This window comes from Mustela erminea, chromosome 7 (assembly GCF_009829155.1).
Source record: "Mustela erminea isolate mMusErm1 chromosome 7, mMusErm1.Pri, whole genome shotgun sequence".
NCBI lineage: Eukaryota > Metazoa > Chordata > Mammalia > Carnivora > Mustelidae > Mustela > Mustela erminea.
The window spans coordinates 102,287,287-102,308,299 of NC_045620.1; the positions used below are offsets into that span (position 1 = coordinate 102,287,287).

General features: G+C 38.0%; 1 protein-coding gene across 2 annotated transcripts in view; it reads right to left on the reverse strand.

Annotated features, from left to right (window-relative positions):
• LOC116595879 (charged multivesicular body protein 3) overlaps positions 1–21,013 on the reverse strand; it is a 102,855-nt gene that overhangs the window by 48,911 nt on the left and 32,931 nt on the right. Inside the window, exon 1 of one of the 2 annotated variants that reach the window (XM_032352695.1) lies at positions 4,494–4,595. The exons of the other annotated variant lie outside the window; for it this stretch is intronic. Within the exon in view, the coding sequence (XP_032208586.1) occupies positions 4,494–4,538 (45 nt within the window). The 5' untranslated portion in view covers positions 4,539–4,595. Of the gene's footprint in view, positions 1–4,493; positions 4,596–21,013 lie in introns of those variants that run through there. 2 annotated transcript variants of the gene reach the window in all.

The following is a 21,013-nucleotide window of genomic DNA, read 5'->3' on the forward strand; positions in this document are numbered from 1 at the left end:
TAAGAATCATGTCCTCAGCAGACACTGAATCGCTGGTCTTAGTTTACAGAACTGTGAGAAATAAGTTTCTATTGGGTGTAAGCTACCTAGTGTAGTCAATAGTATTTTGTTACAGCAGCCTGAGCAAACTAAAACAGGCATATATATATATATATATATATATATATATATCCCCCCTACTTTTGACCCTTAGCTTCCTAGCACCTCTTCCTAAAGGTGATGTCTGTAAACTGGGATTCTGTGTATTCTTCAAGATTTAAAACATACATATAACTAGAAATTCACCAAAAGGAACAAATAACTGAACTTAGGTCAAAACGTGCCTACTTTGATCACTGTCAGATAGATATACAAAAGGACAAGTGGGATGTACTTCAAATATGTAACTGTTCTCTCATTACCTCTACTTCTGCTCATCAAGCAAATATCTGATAGGCACCTTGCTCTTGTTAAGGGAATTCAACCCTACGCTGACTCAGTGAATGATAAAAACATGATACTTGCTCTCAAGAAGCTTACAATTTTGCTGAGCGGACACAAGTAGAAAAATATTCTCCCAGGATAACCTTTTCTCTGTTTTCCTTGATCTCCTGAATTCTCTCCAAAATGGACACTGTGGTTCCTTCCCCTCCACCATCAGTATCCCATCAAACCTGCTGTTTTCCTGAATTCTCCTATTTTCAGTTCATGGTACCAAACTGAGGGGAATAACAGGTTGCTGTTTAACCTCACCTCTACTCAACCCTTAAGAATCAGCTTTGCACTCTTATTCCAAACCTAGTAGATCAGCAAATTCCGACCACATCCTAAATATTTCTAAAATCCATCCTCTCTATCCCCATATTTCCACTACTGGTTAAGACCAGCATCATCTCTCACCTGGACCACAAACGGACTCCCATACCTAATTCTCTTCCCTCCAATTCTTGCTCCAAACCACTATTCTGAATGCTCCCATCTCTAGTGGGTACGACTCACAGGACTTTGCTAATCTACCCTCTATCTACCTCTGCAATTTTATATTTGACACTGCCATCACTTCCCCCTGCATCCCATTCAGTTATTTCATCCTCTAACCACACCTGAGTTCTTTCTGGTTCCTCCAATCTATGTTCCACACTTCCATGCCTTGCACATGCAGTTTACTTTCCTTGGGATGCCCCCTCTTTCCTGATCATCCATCTGATCTTGTGATAAGATCTAGAAACCCTCCCTGATCAGGTCTTCTTCCCCGCATTGAACAGTTAATCACTGCCCCACTGTGACATCACAGATCTTGTATACACTTACACCACTGCCCTTATTTACTCTAAAATAAGAGGATTTATTCACATGCCAGTCTCCCCCAGTAAACTTGGTAGTCTTTGATGTTGTAATCCAGTGTCTTACTTTGAAAACCTGGTATCCACCCAATACACACGAAAATATCTCAATAAATGTTTATTGTATGAACTAAGTAAATCAACCCTTCTCTTATTCTCCATCTCCCTGTCTCATCTTTTTTTCTGACAACAACCCACAACCATGAGACATGACTTCGTTTAAGGATATAAGTTAGTCATAGGATTTAGGAATTCTGATGCTATGACTATACTACTCTAGCCAAAGGGTAAATCAGCGAAATCCCTGTGTAAGGATAGCACAATTTTCCAGAAGTACCTTAAGTCCAACAGAACAATCTCTTTCCAACACAATCTCATGTCCTCTTGATTCCCATTCCAACATAGTCACAGGTTTCTAACTAAATTACAAGGCTCCTTCATCCTTAGCAGGCCCAATCTATTCATCACATGGGCACTTTAAGGTAGAACAAGGTCACCACTAAAAAGTCTCCATCAATGCATCAGGGATGCCTGCGGGCAATAACTTTAGTCTGTAAGGCTCCTTAAGTAGCCATAATGTTTCCCTGATATATCCCTTGAAACACTGTTCATCTTAAGACCATTTGGCTTTAGGAATATTTGACCACCAATTAAATAATACTAAAAATCCTATAAACAGTCAAGAACAATTCATAGGAAGGTGATGTGTGGAAAAAATGATAGTAAACGGCCAAATCATTTCTGATCATCCCAGTCTGGGGGTGATCACTCCAACCTCTGAGCTCCTGTAACTGTTTATATAGTACCCAATCAAGATTTGTTCTTGAAATGCTTATCTTACTTGCTAGATGATACATTCCTTCAGTGTTTATTTCATCTGTATGATATCCCACTGGCAGGCATATATATTTTTTAAAGATATATTTATTTATGAGAGTGTAGAGGGAGAGAGAAACCCAAGCACAGAGAAACCCAAGACAACTCCACACAGAGAGCAGAGTCCTGCATGAGGCTCGATTTCATAACCCACAAGATCACAACCTGAGCAGAAACCAAGCTGGAATCCCAACTGACTGTGCCACCAGGTGCTCCCTGACAGGCATTATTTTATAAAACAATCTCATGGGCGCCTGGGTGGCTCAGTGGGTTAAGCCGCTGCCTTCGGCTCAGGTCATGATCTCAGGGTCCTGGGATCGAGTCCCGCATCCGGCTCTCTGCTCAGCAGGGAGCCTGCTTCCCTCTCTCTCTCTCTGCCTGCCTCTCTGTCTACTTGTGATCTCTCTCTGTCAAATAAATAAATAAAATCTTAAAAAAAAAAAAAATCTCATGCATAAACCCTAAAATGTACTGGTTGTTGACTCACTTTCCTAGGTATGATGCCGTACTGGAAGGTATTCTGACATATTCTTAGCAATTATATTTATCATTTAAAAATACTCTAAGTGTTAAACAAGAAACACATATACAAGAGATCAGTTTAAACAGTAATGGAACAGTTTTCCCAGAATCTTGTTTTATGAATGGCAAAGCTAAGGTCAAACACTGGAGGAAAATAATCTTTCCCTAACATCAAAAATACACTTCTACAATAACAAGCATCTTTGAATACACACACACACTACAAAATGTGCATCTGCAGAATGCTCTACAGCTTACAAAGTAATATCACACGCTCTTACCTCATTTCAGCTCCACAATTTTTATTTTACCAGGGAGTAAAACTGAGTAAGTTGCCTACAGAAATTAACATTTATAGAGGATGTAGTGTTCTAGGACCTATGGTTAACAAATATAACCATCATTAACACACATTATGTGTAAGCAACTTCATGATGTAGGACACTGCTTTCTAAAAACATGCCTGCAGGGACGCCTGGGTGGCTCAGTTGGTTAAGCAGCTGCCTCCGCTCAGGTCAAGATCCCAGTGTCCTGGGATCCAGTCCCACATCGGGTTCCTTTCTCGTCAGGGAGCCTGCTTCTCCCTCTGCCTGCCATTCTGTCTGCCTGTGCTCGCTCGCTCTCTCCCTCTCTCTCTCTGACAGATAAAATCTTTAATAATAATAAATAAAAAATAAAAACATGCCTGCAAAAGCTGCACAGGTGAGATCATTAAATACAGGATTTCGGGTTTTTTCCCCCTTCATTATGGGTAAATTTGTACTGGGTGTTGTAAAGCAATGCTTCCCAAACTTTAGCGTTCACAAAAATCAGTGAAGATCTTGTTAGAATTCAAATTATGGGTAAAAAGCTCTTGGGCAGGGCCTCAGATTTCTAACTAGCTGCCAGGTAATGCTGACGAGGCTGGGCTGCAGTTGGGTGGCCAGAGTGTAGAATATATAAAGAATTAACCCTAACTAACACTACCAAAAAACTTAACAAAACTTTACAGTTTTTTTTTTTTTTCATCTTCCATGACTCTGAAGTGAAACTTTCATCATTTCTACTCGACAAGACTAAGGCACAGAGAAATGAACTTTCCTTAGAGGACAATGCTGGGGAACCAGGATTCAAACAGGAAAACTGACTCTGCGGGGCACTGAACCGCTACACACTACACCATTATCTCAGTTTACAGGTAGATCCGGAGTTCGAAGCCAGGTCCTGAGTTAGCTTTAGTACCAATTCCACCAGTCGGGTCCTTACTATAATTAACGTGCCTGCAGTCAACATGACGCTGTAGGGCAGGGAAAGAGGAAAAAGGAAGGAGACCCTCCCATTTAACAGAGGAGGTTAGAGGGAAGGGTCGGCGGTGGCAGGGCACCCTGCGGACGACTCTCGGGCTACTGGCAGGTGCGCCAACTGTCCGGAGGCGGGCGTTAGGGGCGGGGCGTCGGCCAGGGAAAGGTTCCGGGCGGGTCGTACCAACGCGCGCAGGGGAAAGGCTTTCCTGCGGCCAGAACCGCCTGGCTACCTCCGCGCCCGGGGCCGGGGCTCCGAAACTCTTTATCCGGCTCGCGGCCCCTCTGTGGAGTGCTGACGGAGCAAGGCTCTCTTTAGCCACAGCCGCCTCCTTAGAGATTCCTCCTCTGGCCCCTCGGTGGAGTGGAAGGCCCCGGAAATGGGGGCCGAGCGGCACCTGGCCAGCCGGGAGGGAGAGTGGCCAGTCGCTTACGAACTCCACTACGCCCCACGCAAATCCCTCGACTCTTCTGTCATCCCTGTAGCCCTTACCAGCTCTTTGGGCGGCTTCTCCTGGGTTTTCCCAAACAGCCCCATGGCGAACCGAACTCGTCTTGCCCCTTCCGGCTTTCCGTTCCCTGCGCCCAGGCAGGTCACGGGCAGCCGCCTGGGCGGGGCAGGCGATAGGGAAGGAGCCCAGACTCCCAGAAAAAGGAGCGGCCGCAGGGATGGTCGTGCGCATGCGTCCGGCGCACGCGCAGAATTGAGCTGGGCGGGGTTTCGTCGGAAAGATTGGTGGTGTTGCGCATCTTCTGGTAGGTGTCTTGTAGATGCTCCCGACGAGTTAGGCGTGTTTTAGCCAGGTGTGGAAGTGATTCCTTTGGAAGATACGAATTTATTAGCTACATGTGGTGATTGCAGCTGCTCCTCATACTTCCGCTAAATCTGTATGTTGTTGCACAGAAATCTGTATCTCCGCCTGCACAAGGTCCAGTTACAACCACGTTGCGAACGGCGTGTATCTCCTAGGCACATCACATGCAGAAAGCCAGAAATGACCCCTTCGTCCTCCCTCTAGACTTACTCCTACCCTGTGTGGTCGCCGCCATCACCTAATCATTCTAACCTGGGCATTATCTTCTCTCCTCTTACCAAGTCTCAACAATGGTAACATCTCAATGTGTTCGAACTCCCGCTGTCACAGTGTCACAATGTTCAAGCCATCGTCATTTCCCACGTGGATGATTCCTGCCTGGCATTTGTGTGTGTGTCGTCCTGTGCGCCGCATGGACCATGACCTTAATCAAATTCTCAAAGGTATCTGTGATTTAAAAGGACCAGAATCATTTTAGCCTGGTAAGCTGATTGAACCTGTGCAGTGAGCTGATGGTTGCTGTCATTACCAAAGGTCTTGGTGAAGCGACCACTCATTTAGTGCCCACAACTCCATACTCCGTCTCTCGTGGGAATGTAAAATGGTACAACCATTTTGGGAAGGTTTTGGCAACTTATTAAATGCTAAACATACACCTGACTTATGCCATTCCACTGCTAGTTAGTGGAGGTAAAGCATAGGTCTTTTACAAAGACATAAATGGCTGTTCGTGGCACCTTTATTTGTAATAGCCAAAAGCCAGAACTAGTCCAAATGTCCATCGAAAGATAAATGGATAAATCAGTTGTGATAGACCCATGCGATGGAACACAACTCAGCAATAAAAATGAACAAACCATTGATACATGGGACAACATGGATGAATCTCAAAATAATTATGCTGAAAGAAGCCAGAAATAAAAAAGAGTAGTACTGTAAGATTACATTTATATAGCATTCTAAAAAATGCAAACTAGTCTATAGTGACAGAAAGTAGCTCAGTGGTTGCTAGGGGACGGGTTAGTTTAGGAAGAGGCAGGAAGGACAGACTACAGAGACACATAAGGAAGCTTTTGGGGGTGATAGATATTCTCTTAATTGTGGTGTTGGTTTCACAGATTTATACAATGTTAAATGGATACTTTCAATACGTGTAGTTTATGTCAATCATACTTAAATAAAGTTTTAAAAATAGCAGTACAGGTTATTGTAAAAATTATTCTTAGTTCCTCAGGGGAAAAGTTCTCAAAGGACCTTATAATTAAGTTATTATAATTATAAGGACACCTGGGTGGCTCAGTTGTTTAAGTGTGTGCCTTCCTCTCAGGTCATGATCCCTGAGTCCTGGGATCAAGCTCAGTGGGGAGTCTGCTTCTCTTTCTCCCTTTCCCTGCTCATGTCCTCTCTCTTACTCTCTTTCTCAAATAGATAAATAAAATCTCTAAAAATATATAAGTATACATAGTGTGAATCGTTTGAGATCTTTTCCTTCGGAGAATATGCTTTTATATATTTTTACTTAGTTGGGATCATATTACATGTATTGTTTTGCAATCTCCTTGTTTTAAAAATGATTTTACTGATTTATTTTACAGAGACACATCGAGAGAGGGAACACAAGCAGGAGGAGTGGGAGAAGGAGAAGCAGGCCTCCCACTGAGCAGGAAACCCTGTGGGGGGCTCCATCCCTGGATTCCAGGACCTTGACCCGACCAGAAGTCAGATGCCCAAAGACAGAACCACCCACGTGCCACTACAATCTCTTTTTAAAAAAATATTTTACATAGATTTTCATTGTCGTTAATATTTATAGCTAAGGAATTCTGTGGCGGGAATGCACTAAATTTTTTAAATCATTTCACTATTGTATGAGGTCAAGTGGTTTCCAAATTTTCCCTATTAAATAATAAATGTAGACATAGTTTAAATTTTAAAAATACAACCAATGTTCTCCATATAGGTTGCACAGTTTTGAACTACCAACAGTGTATGAGAGCATCCTATTCCCTAAATCCTTGCTAACAATAAATGTTAATAAATATTTTGCAATTTTGCCAATCTGAGGGTATAAAATATTGTTTTAATTTGCATTTCTAGGATTACTAGTCTAGGTGAGCATCTTTTTGTATATTTATTAGCTATCTGAAATTCTGTTAATTACTTCTTTTATCCTTTGCCCATTTTCCATTGAATTATTTTCCTTCTTTCCTTTCCTCCTTTTTTTTTTTTAATGTGAAGTAACTCTTTGAAAATGAGAGATCTGCAGACATTTTTTTTTTAAGATCTTATTTATTTGACAGACAGAGATCACAGGTAGGCAGAGAGAGAGGAAGGGAAGCAGGCTCCCTGCTGAGCAGAGAGCCCAAGGTGGGGCTCAATCCCAGGATCACGACCTGAGCCGAAGGCAGAGGCTTTAACCCGCTGAGCCACCTGGGCGCCCCTGCAGACATGTTTTTAAAGTTTCCTTCACCATATCACTCCTCTACTTTTTCTTTCTTTTTGAATGAACTATAAGGCAGCAAATTTTCATGTAGAAAGATACTGAACTTCCATTGATTCAACAATATATATCAAATGCCTACTATGGGTCAAACATTCTATAGGCTCTAGGAAAACTAGAGTGAACAAAAAAGAGCCTCATACAATCTGGTGAGGACAGGTATTAAAAATGGTGATCCATAAAATTAAGTGAATTACTACAAATGCACAAAATTCTGACCCTAAAAAGAACACGATGGTTAGTGAGTCATCCCTGAAGGTCATATACAAGGGAGCCTTGAAGGGTGAGCCAGCAGAGGTATGAGAAATATCCAGTACAAAAGAAACAGCATGTGCCCAAGACAGCATGTGCCTTCCCGGGTCTGGGGGTGGGTTTTGGGCCACAGGCACTTCAGTTCCTAAAGCTGTACTTGTTTTAAAGCTGGTTATCAAGGGTGGAGAGGCCAAAGAGAGTGTGGAGGAAGGCTGGACTGGGCATGTGGCATCTAACTGAAATGCAGAGTCCATAGCTACTGATAGAGCCCTGTAAAACACCAGTGCAGTTTTCCTCAGTGACTAAAAGGGCACCGTGCATCTTCCACACATTTTCCAGGCTCCACCCTCGAAGCAACATACCCTCTACTTGTGTCCTGATATTGCTTTGGCACTAGACTAAACTGGCTACAGCTATAGTTTGTCCTTCATGCATGGACCTCAGGAAGCATGCACCAGATCCTCCCACCTGCTAAGACTCACATCTGAGGGGGTGGGAAGAACTAAGTGAGCAGGCATTCTAGCTCTCTGCTCCTGCCAAACACAGCAAGTGTTTAACAGGATCACACTCCCTTGCCATATGTTCACAAAGACGTTTATTCACACACAATTTCAAAGGTTTTATGTACATTCTCCTGATCCCTGAAAAATACTATAAATAGATGCATATCCCTCACTTGAAAGGTACTGCAATGCCTGAGGCTTTAAATATTTCCCTGAAAAAAAATTTCCCTGAACAAAAAATAGAAAGGACTGTTTTTCCTCCATACCCCAGTTTGTCCTTGCTCATTTCTGCAATATTTCCCATCTTACAGAGCATTGTAGCTCACAACTGCTCCCCATTCACCAGGTAGGCTGTTAAATGAAATGTTTTGGGCAAGAAAAAACCCAATTCCTAGCAGGAATTTTGGCCTAATAAAACCAAAATACACTTCGTTTTATATAACAGGTGAATTCTGAAAATGTTAGATGTAAACTGAACTATAGAAAATTGAATTCCTTTCCATGCCTTATATAATAATTTGGGGATGGATCTATCTAAATTTCTGGCTAATCTTCAGATCTCAGGGGTTCCTAGCCACAGCTTATGACTTGAGAGAAGGCTAAGAAAGACCTTGAGTCATCTGCTGATTTCCAGCATTCCTCCACCAACCCTGCAATTACCCTGTACTGGTTCCGCAGGGCTGCTCTAACAGAGTACACCAAAACAGGTGGTTTAGAACAACAGAAATTCATTCTCTCACTGTTCTGGAGACTAGAAATTCAAAATCAAAGTGTCAGCAGAGCCATGCTTCCTCTGAGACTATGGATAGAATTTGTCCTTTCCTTTCCTTTCCCTAGGTTCTGCTGACGGCTATCAATCAGTGGCATTCCTTGGCTTGTAGGTGCATTACTCCAATCTCTGCTTCTGTCATTACATGGTGTTTACATGAGTCAGCTTGGGCTGTCATAACAGGATACCATAAATTGGACAGCTTAAACAACAGAAATTTATTTTATCACAGCTCTGGAGGCTGGAAGTCCAAGATAAGTACGAGCATGGTCAGGTTCTAGAGAGAGATCTCTTCCTGGTTTGGACTTCTTGCCATGTCCTTACATGGTAGAGAGAGCAAATTGTGGTATCTCCCTCTCTAATGAGGGTACTAAGCTCATCATGAGGTCCCTACCCTCATAATCTCATCTAAACCTAATTATCTCCTAAAGGTTCCATCTCCAAATGCCAACACATTGGGCACAAATGCATTTTTAAGGATGACACAATTCAGTCAATAGCAATGTTCCCTCTGTGTCTCTCTTCCTCTTCTTATAACTAAACCAGCCACATTACGGACCCATCCAAATCCGCCAGGACCTTGTCCTAACTAATTATATCTACAATGATCCTATTTCCAGATAAGATCACATTCTGAGATACTGGAGGTTAGGACTTCAACATATCTTTTGAAAAGGTACAAATTCATTTATACATGAATTCTCAACTTTGGAGAAGAGAGAAGGGGATAGAGGATGGGTGGAAAATGTTTAGCTGAATCCTTTCAAAATAGACTTCCATCTTCCCTGAGTGGCCCAAAAGTAGGGACAGTTTCCACTTGGAAGGGGTAAGTAGATATCTGAGGCCTAACTCTAGCCTGAAAGATGTACTTTCCCTAGGAAATTACAGTAATTACTATGGCCACCACATATTGCCCTCTAAAGTAACATCTCCACCATTAATATTCTCATGGGAGACTCAGGTGACTTTTCTTACTTCCACACAGCATAGCGGAGACAAAGCCTGAACTTTGGCAGATCCAGCTGCAATATTTAAGTGATACTTTACAAAGTTGCCAAAAACAGTATCAGAATATCAGAATTGAAAGAGTAGCATGTGAGTCACACATTCAACATGATGCTAGGCTGAATATTCTGAAAAACTAGCTACAAACACAGAGTCTTGTTAAAATATAACCAGAACTATTTTATGTGCATGGTTGATCTCCAAAAAATTAAGAGAAATTGGTAATATCTGCCAATAACAGAAACTTAGAACCTTGTGTTTGTGTTTTAAAAAATTCTATGTAGCTTATAGATGGTAAAGTACACAGATCTTAAGTGTATGATCTGTTGAGTTTTTCTGTTGAATTTTTACATATGTATATATAAAATTTTTTACATATGTATATGTAAATTTTTACATGTATATGTAAAACTACATAGTAGTAAGACTACATACTAAGACTACTATGTAGTCTTACTACTATGTAGTTTTACATATACTAGTATGTAGATCAACATTTAAAAATTTTACTACATATGTAAAAATTTTTACATATGTATTTACATACATATTTACATATAAATGTTTACATATGTATATGTAAAACTACATAGTAGTAAGACTAATAGTAGTCTTTGGAAACATTTGGAAACATTTTGGAAATGTTTTAAAGTAAGACTACAAGTAGTCTTACTCCTATGTAGTTTTACATATACTACTATGTAGATCAGCATTTAAAACATTTCAAAAATCTTAGAAGGCTCTATCATGCTTATTTCCAGTCAGTACCCACCAAAGATAATCATTATTCTGACTTGTATCTCCATAGATTAGTTTTCTCTCTTCTTGATGTCACATAATGAAATCAAATAGTACTCTTGGCTTTCATGTCACATAATGAAATCAAATAGTATGCTTGGTTTTAATGATTGGGCAGAGGAATAGGAGGCAAGGCTTTAAAGGATGGGAAATGGTAAAGCAAAATTGAGACTCCCTGAAGAGAAGAGCCTTCCAGACTCCACTCCCAGTAAAAGGACAGACTATGGAGAGAAATCTATCTGCTGACAAAGAGGGGTAAGAAGAAAATGTTTGTTTCAGGCCACATATCTGGTGAAAAAATAAAATTAAAAGGCTTCCTTAAGAAACCGTAATTATAAGGCTGCTTTTCTGTGGGTTTAAATAAACAGTACTTCCTTTGTGTTGAAAATCCTAGGCCTAGATATTAAATTAAACTGTTCCTAATTTTAATTAATTAAACTGTTCCTAATTTAAACTGTTGAAAACTTTATGGGGACCTAACTGTTAACTTGTAATTGTATAACCTGCTAAACTATCATTCCAAAATGGGGGCAAAATAAAGACATCTTTAAGAGTAAAAATGGTTAGAAATAGACCAAAAAAGTCCACAAATGGACAGATCAACAATAAACAAAAATCTGAAGAATGTGCTTTACAGATAATAGTGTTGGTCTTAAAAGGAAGGCCTTAGATACAAGAAAAAATGATAACAAATAATTTAGTGAATACTGTGGTCAATCTGAAAAGAGTTGATTGAATAAACAATAATAATATTGAATTTGGGGAGATTAAAAGGGTAAAACTAAGTCATTCCACAACAATAATGTGAAATAAATGGGTGGGAAGTCATTGGAATTAAAATGATCACAGGGGAGTCACACATCTTCCCTTATTTCCCCATAACAATGAGATAATGAAAACAAGATAAAATTTAATATTCTTTGGGAAGGAGTAAAGATATTGAATAATTTTTTTTTTAAAGATTTTATTTATTTATTTGTCAGAGAGAGAGCGAGCGGGAGCGAGCACAGGCAGACAGAGTGGAAGGCAGAGTCAGAGGGAGAAGCAGGCTCCCTGCGGAGCAAGGAGCCCGATGTGGGACTCGATCCCAGGACGCTGGGATCATGACCTGAGCCGAAGGCAGCTGCTTAACCAACTGAGCCACCCAGGCATCCCGATATTGAATAATTTTAAATATTACGTAAATTTGTTAGAATTTAAGGATAATCACTAAAATAAAAGCAGTATTTCCAAAACAGTAGAAGAAAAATGGAATTAAGAATATTAATCTAGGGCCACCTGGGTGGCTCAGTCAGTTAAGTGGCTGCCTTCAGCTCAAGTCATGATCCAAGGGTCCTGGAATCAAGACCAAGGGCAGGCTCCCTGCTCAGCAAGGAGTATGCTTTTCCTCTCCCTCTTACTCTGTCCTTCCCTGCACTTGTGCTCTCTCTCACTCTCTCTTAAATAAATAAAAAAAATCTTTTTTTAAAAAAGAATATTAATCTAAATAAGGTAGAGGGATGCCTGGGTGGCTCAGGCAGTTAAGTGTCCTACTTTGGCTCAGGTCATGATCTTGGATTCTTGGGACTGAGCTCCACATCAGGCTCCCTGCTCACTAGGAAGTCTGTTTCTCCCTCTCCCTCCACCCTTCCTCACACTCATGCATTCTCAGTCTCTCTCTCAGGTAATTAAAATCCTTTTAAATAAATAAGGTAGAAAAGGAGACAGAAAAGTTGGGAAAAGTAGGAGGCACAAAAGACAATGATAGAAATAAAGACATATCAGTATTCATAATGAAACGCTCTAAACTCACCATTGAAAAGAGATTCCAGACTAGGTTTTTTTTTACATTAAGCTACTTAAAAGGGACACAAATGCAACATAAAATTTTTAAAAAATGGAAGAAAGACCTACACAAACATATTTATCAAGCAATTATGAACCCAAACAATATAGCTATAGTTATAGCTATATTATTTTATGGCAAAATAGCTTTTTATGTACAAAGAAGTTTATAATGTACAAATTTCAATCCACCAGGAAGCTAATCATATTATCTTTATTTAAAAAAAAAAAAGAGGGGCAGAGGGAGAAGCAGACTCTCCACTGAGCAAGGATCCCAACATGGGCTCTATCCCAGGATCCTGGGATCATGATCTGAGCTGAAGGCAGTCACCCAACCAACTGAGCCACCCAGGCACCCCAAGAACTGACAATTTCAAAGAGAAATACATAAACCCATTATCTTAGGGGTAAATCTGAACTTTTTTTTTCAATAAGTGATATATCAGGAAGACAATCATTTGATAAAGACAGAGAAGACATAAAAACAAGACATGAATTGGTAATCTAATTGTCATATTTTGTATACAACAGACAGAACAAGTTATCGCATAGCAAATGTTTAACAAAGTTGACTGTGTACTAGAATATAAGACAAATGAAGAAGTCATCCTGATACACCCCACTATATGACCACATTTCAACTGGGTTAAAAATCAATGACAAAAAACAAAATTTAAATTATTTTTGAAATGTGAAAATATTTTTCCAAATAATTCATAAGTCAAAGAATAGATCTTAATGGAAATTGGGGAGCCTGACTCCTACCACACCTGGTAGTCACAGGACAACCTTTCCTCTCCCCACTGGGATGGTGTTAGAGGAGACCTAATAGAGACTCAAGACTTTCACTATCACCCTGTGATACTGAGATGACCCTAACCATAGTGTGGTGGAGAACTGGAACTCTCATCTCTACTTAGCATTTAGGAGGAATGCTTCTCAGTGTCCCTGGCTGGCTCAGATGGAAGAGTATGTGACTTTTGATCTCAGGCTCATGAGTTCAAGACCCATGTGGGGTGTAGAAATTACTTAAATAAATAAAATTGTTTTAAAAAACTAAAAAAAAAAAAAAAAAGAGGAACACCTCTCATGTCTCACTGAAGGCTAAGTAGGGAACTTGGACTTCTACCTTCACTTGCAGGTAATGAGGTGGTGCCTCCACTTTTCCTACCAAAACAGCTGCAGAAAAGAACAGCAGAAACAGGTTTAAATAAGATGCAGTATCTCAGAACTTAATGGGAAATGTCCAGGTTTCAAGTGAAAATCACTCATCATACCAAGAATCAGGATGATCTCAAACTAAATGAAAAAATAAAATCAATATATGCTTTACTAAGTTGAACAGTGTCTCCCAAAAATTCATGTCCCCTGGAAACTTTGAGTTTTACCTTATTTGAAAATAGGGTCTTAAAAAAAATAGGGTCTTTGCACATAAATTAAATTGAGTAAAGATTATATGGGATTAAGTTGGGTCTTAAATACAATAAAGATGATGTCCTTTAAGAAGAGAGAAATTTGGACACAGGCACGTAGTAGAGAAAACCATGTGGAGACAGAGGCATAGACAGGAGTGGGTATCTGTAAGTCAAGAAACACAGAAGATTGAACTATCAAAAGCTAGAGGAAGCAAAAGCTTGAAGAGGCAAGTCCTTCAGAGAAAGTATGGCTCTGCCAAAAACCTGGATTTCACTTTAATTTCTAGCCTGAAGAAATATGAGAGAATAAATGTCTGTTATTTTAAGCCACCTAGTTGTAGTCATTTGTTGTGGCAGCCCCAATAAACTTAATATAGATGCTAAGAATGAAATAACAAAAATTTTCAAATTACTTAATAAAGATTAAATTCCATGAGTTTTTAAATGCTTCAACAAGTGACTTAAAACATGACTAAAACAAATTTTTAAAATCTCAGGAAAAAAGGAACACACAAAGAAGAACCAAAGGGAAATTTTAGAATTAAAAAACACAATAACTAAAATTAAAACATTCATTTGGTAGGCTCAACATCACAATGGAGAAGACAGAAGAAAGAATCAGTGAAATGGAAGATAGAACAATAAGCCAGTACCCAATCTGAATGACAGAAAATAAATGGAAAAAGAATAAATAGTACCTCAGAGACCTGTGGGATTGTAACAAAAGATAAAGCATTTATGTCATCAGATTCATGGAAGAAAAGAAATCTATAGGACTGAAAAAGTACTTAAGGAAATAATGGCCAAGGAAAAGAAAAGAAATAATTACTGAAAATTCCAAATTGGCAAGGAACATAAACCTGCAGATTTGAGAGACTGAGCAAACCCCCAAAAAGATAAAAAGAAATATACTTTAAGATGAATGGTAGATTCAACTTTTGAAAATGAAAAACATCTCAAAAGCAGCCAAAGAAAAATGGCATCTTAACTATCTGGGATAAACAATTCAAATGGCAGTGGATCTCTTATCAATCCACGGGAGACAGAAGGAAGTAGCACAATATTTTTCAAGTACTAGAAGAAAAGAATCATCAGAATCTTATATCCCAAGATAATATTCTTCAGAATGAAGGGGAAATGAAGACATTTTCAAGTTGAAGGAAAACTAAGAGAATGTGTCCCCAGAAAACTATCTTAAAAGAAAAGATAGTTACTTTTTTTTTTTTAAGATTTTACTTATTTATTTGAGAGAGAGAGAAAAAAAGAGAGCAACTGAGCACACGAGGTGGGGGCAGAGGAAGAGGGAGAAGTAGACTCCCCTGCAAAGCAGGCAGCCTGGTGTGGGGTTGGATGCAGGGCTGGACACAGGGCTTGATCCCAGCATACTGAGATCATGACCTGAGCTGAAGACAGATTTTTTTTTAAAATATTTTTTTTTTTTTTAAATTTGAGAGAGAGACAGAGAACATGAGTGAGGAGAAGGTCAGAGAGAGAAACAGACTCCCCGTGGAGCTGGGAGCCCGATGCGGGACTCGATCCTTGGACTCCGGGATCATGACCTGAGCCGAAGGCAGTCGTCCAACCAACTGAGCCACCCAGGCGTCCCTGAAGACAGATGTTTAACTGGCTGAGCCACTCAGGTGCCTCAAGAAAAGATATTTTCTAAACAGGAATGAAACAATAAAAGAAGGAATCTAAGAACATTAGGGAGCAAAAAAGAACAGACTAGGCAAAAATATGGATTGAATACAATACGCTTTTGCTCTCCTTTTGAATACAATGGGCTTTTGCTCTCCTTTTGTATGGTGACAAATTTCTAAACTGTGTTCAGTGATTGAAGCAAAAATTGTAATATTGCTTAATGTGATTCTAAATAAAGGTAGAAGAAATACTTAAGATAATTATATTATAAATGGGGGAAGGAAAAGAGATCTAAAGAGAAATAAGGTTTTTTTTTTTAAGATTTTATTTATTTATTTGATAGTGAGAAAGAGAAAGAGAGCACACACACAAGTAGGGGGAGCAGCAAGCAGAGGGAGAAGCAGGTCTCCCACTGAGCAGGGATCCTGATGTGGGACTTAATCCCAGGACCCTGGGATCATGACCTGAGCCGAAGGCAGATGCTTAACCAACTGAGCCACCCAGGCGCCCCAAGAAATAAGGTTTTTATACTTCACTTGAACTGGTAAAATGTTGACACTGGTAGACTGTGATAAGTTATATACATATAATGTAATACCTAGAGCAACCACTAAAAAACTATACAAAGAAGTACACTAAAAAATACCATAGAGATATTGGCCATCAGGGAAATGAACATCAAAACCAAGTGAGATGCCTTCAAATACACTTGAATGGGTATAATTAAAAAAAAAAAGACAAAGTGTTATTGAGGATACAAAGAATTGGATCTCTCATACGCTGACAGTGGGAATGTAAAATGATGCAGTTTGGCAGTTCCATAAGAGGTATGATACCATATGATTTAGCAATTCTACTACAGAAACATATATATCAAAATGAAAATATATGTCCACATAAGAACTTGTACACAGATATTCATAGCAGCATTGTTCATAATAGTCAAAAAGTAGAATTAACCCAAATGTCCATCAACTGGCAAATGGATACATAAAATATATTATCCATGTAATCAAATATTATTTGGTCATAAAAAAGGAATGAAATACTGATTCATGCTACAATGTGGATGAAAAATTGAAAACACTATATTAAATCCAAAGGACACATAATTTTGCATAGAATAAGCAAATCCATAGTGAGAGGACATAGATCAGTGGTTTCCAGGAAATGGGAAAAAGGCAGAATGGAATGTGATTGCTAATAGGTATGGGCATTCTTTTTGGAGTGATGAAAGTGTTCTGGAATTATATAGTGGTGATGGTTGCACAACTTTGTGAATATAGTAAAAGTTATTGAATTGTACATATGGAGATGAAAAGTACAACATAGAAAATAGAGTGAATAATATTGTAATAATGTATGGTGATAAATGATAACTACGCTTACTGTGGTGAGCATTAAGTACTGTGAAGATTTTTAAATGAACGAATCATGTAGTATGTGAATTCTGTTTCAGTACAGCAGTTTTTTAAAAAAACAATATAGATATATCAAAATGGAATTCTAAAAAAACTGTTCAAGTAATCCATAGGAGAGGAAAAGAAAACAGAGAGAACAAACAAAATAAAATAAAAACAATCACACTTAGTCTGAGCATATCGAGAATTATATTAAATGTCATGGTCTAAATACAATTAAAAGAGATTGATAGGATTAAAAAATACAATTATATGTTAGTACAATAAACTCAGTTCAAATAAAATGATATAGGCAGAATGAAAGTAAAGAATGGCAAAGTTATTTCATGCAAACATTAATCAAAAGAAAGCACGAGTGGCTAAATTATCAGAAAATTTACACCTAAGATCAAATAAATTCACCAGAAACAAAGATGTACACTATACCATGATAAAAGTGTCAATCCACCAAGAAGACATGGCAATCCCAAATGTGTACACACCAACAACAGAAGTGAAAAAAAAGGGAAATAAAAATTGATAGAACAGAAATAAAGAAACAGACAAATACACAATTAGAGTTTGAGATTTCAATACTACTGTCTCAACAACTGATAGAACAACTAAGAAAATCAACAAGGACCTCATGATGAAAAACATTATCAACCAACTGGATAGGATCTAAATGACATATATAGAACACTCTACACACAACAGAATGCATACTCTTTTCAAGTGTCTACAGACCACATATCAAGGGAGACAATATCATGGGCCATAAAATAAATCTCAAGAAATTTAAAATAAGTTAAGTCATACCAAGTATGTTCTCTAGCAACAGTGGAATCGAACAAGAAATCAATAACAGAAAAATTCTCCAAACACATTGAAACTAAACAACACACTTCTAAATAATTAATGGAACAAAGAGAAAGTTTCAAGAGAAATTTAAAAATGCATTTGAACAGAATGAAAATGAAAATACAACATATTAGTCTGTCTGGGTGGCTCAGTCATTAAGAGTCTACCTTCAGCTCATGTCATGACCTCCAGGTCCTGGAATCAAGACCCACATTGTGCTCCCATCTCAGTGAGGAGTCTGTGTCTCCCTCCTCTTCTGCCTCTCCCCCTGCTTGTGTTCTCTCTGTCTCTTACCCTCTCTCAAATGAATAAATAAAATCATTAATAAAAGAAAAGAAAATACAACATATCAATGTTTGTGGGACATAGCTAAATCATTATTGAAAGGAAAATTTATTGCATTAAATGTACCATTAGAAAAGAAGAAAAGTTTTAGATCAATGATCTAAGTTTCCACCTTGAGAATATAAAAAAAGAAGAGCTAAGTAAACCTAAAGCAGAAGGAAGGACAAAATAAAAAGCAGAAATCAATGAAATTGAAAATAGGCAATAGAGGAAATTAATGAAACAGATCCATTTTCTTTGAAAATACAAACAAAATTGACAGACTTCTAGAAAAAAAGACGTAAAAATAAAAAAGAGAGAGAACACAAATGACCAATATCAGGAATGAAGTAGAATATCAATACAGGACTTACAGACACCAAAGAGCTAATAAGGGATGAAATGGACAATTTCCAGAAAAACAAATGTTACCACAACTCACCTAACATGAAATGGATAATATGATAGATAGTATTGAAGGTGGAATGATGGATAATATTCAATTAAGGAAACTGAATCATAATTTAAAAACAATTACCAAATAAATACAAAAAATCTATATAAAAGGATTTTTCCCAAAAAAGATATTTCTGGGCTCAGATGGATAAACTGGAGAATTCTATCGAATGTTTGAAGAATAATTAGTGCAGAGATTGATGCATAAATACAGACAGTAAACTGATGGTTGCCAAGAGTGGCAAAATAAGTGAAAGGGAATGGGAGGTTCAGGCTTCCAGTTGTAGAATGAATAATTCATGAGGATGAAAGGTACAGCATAGGGAATATAGTTAGTGGTACTGTAATAGTGGTGTAAGGTGACAGATGGTAGCTACACTTGTGGTGAGCATAAGATGATGAATAGAGTTGTGAATCACTATGTTATATGTCTGAAACTAATGTAAACATTGGTTGTCAACTATACTTCAATTTAAAAAAGGAAACAAGAAAAAAAGAAATAATAATTAACACCAACTATACACAAGCTCTCCTAGAAAACAGAAGAGGAGCAAATGTCCCAGTTCATTTTATGCAGGTAGTATTATCCTCATACCAAAACCAGACCAAAAAAAAAAGTATAAAATAAGAAAACTAGTGATCAATATCTCTCATGAATATAAACACAAAAACTCTTAACAAAATACAGCAAAGATAATTCAGTAATATGTAAGAAGATTAAACACCATGACTGAGGGGTTTATTCCAAAGTTGGGGGGGTGCTGGTTCAGTATTTGAAAATTAATCAGTATAATCTACTGTAACAGGCTAAAGAAGGAAAAAAATCACATGACCATATCACTCAATGCAGAAAAAAAATTTTGACAAAGTTCAATATCCATTTGTGATGAAATAAATAAATTAACCACTCTTATTCAATTTAGTGCTGAAAAGTTTTAACCACTGTAATAAGATAAGAAAAACAAATTAGAGACAATCAAATCAGAAAGGGAGAAATTAAACTGTTATTTATAGATGACATAATTGCTTATGTAGAAATTTCAAGAAATCTACCAAAAACCTTTAAAGAACTAAAAGAGATTTCAGTAAGGTCACAGAATAAAAGACAAATGTACAAAAAATATTTTACATGATATTTCTATATACTAGTGATGAACATATGGACACCAAAATTAAAAATACAATGCCATTTACAATCACTCAAAAAATGAAATACTTAGGTTTAAATCTAACAAAACATGTATAGGACTTGCATGCTGAAAATTAGATAACATGGACAGAATCATGAAAGAATCAAAGATCTAAATAAAATGGAGATGCATACAATGTTCACAGATTGGAAACACAATGTGGTAAAGATATCAGTGCTGTCCACATAAATATACAGGTTTAACACAATTCTTGCCTTGAAAAAATCTAACTACAAAAATACATTCTTTTTGTATACAATCAACAATTAAAGAACAAAATTTGTTGGCCCTAGCAACTTCTTACTAGGTATGTCTCTTGGGGCAAGGGAAACAAAAGCAAAACTAAACTGCTGGGATTATGTTAAAAAAAAATTCTGCACAGAAACAACCAAAACTAAAAGGCAACCTACAGAATGGGAGAAGATATTTTCAAATGATATGTCTGATAAAGGCTTAGTATTCAAAGTATATAACCTTATAAAACTCAACACCTAAAAAGTAAATAATCCAATTGAAAAATGGGCGAAAGACATGAATAGACATTTTTCCAAAGAAGACATACAGATGACCAACAGACACATGAAAATATGCTCACCATCACTCATTATCAGGAAAATACAAATCAAAACTATAATCAGGTGTCACCTCACACCTGTTATAAGGGCTAATGTCAACAACACAAGAAGCAGCAGGGGTTGGTGAGGATGTGGAGAAAGGAGAACCCTCCTGCACTGTTGGTGGGAAGGCAAACTGGTGCAGCCATTCTGGAAAACAAGGTGGAGTTGCCTTGAAAAGTTAAAAGTAGAACTACCTTACAATCCAGTAATTGAACTACTAGGTATTTACCCAAAGAATACAAAAATACTAATTCAAAGGGATACATGCACCCTAATGTTTATAGCAGCATTATCTACACTAGCCAAATTGTGCAAAGAGCCTAACTGTCCACTGACTGATGAATGAACAAAGGAGATGTGGCATATAGATACAATGGAGTATTACTCAACAATAAAAAAATGAAATCTTGCCATTGACAATGACGTGGGATGGAGCAAGACAGCATTATGTTAAATTAAATAAGTCACTCGAGGAAAGACAAATACCATATGATTTCACTCACATGTGGAACTTAAGAAAAACAAATGAACATGGGGAAAAAATAGAGAGAGGCAAACCAGCTCTTAACTATAGAGAACACACTGATGGTTACCAGAGGAGAGGTCAGTGGGGAGATGGGTTAAGTAGGTGATGGGGATTAAG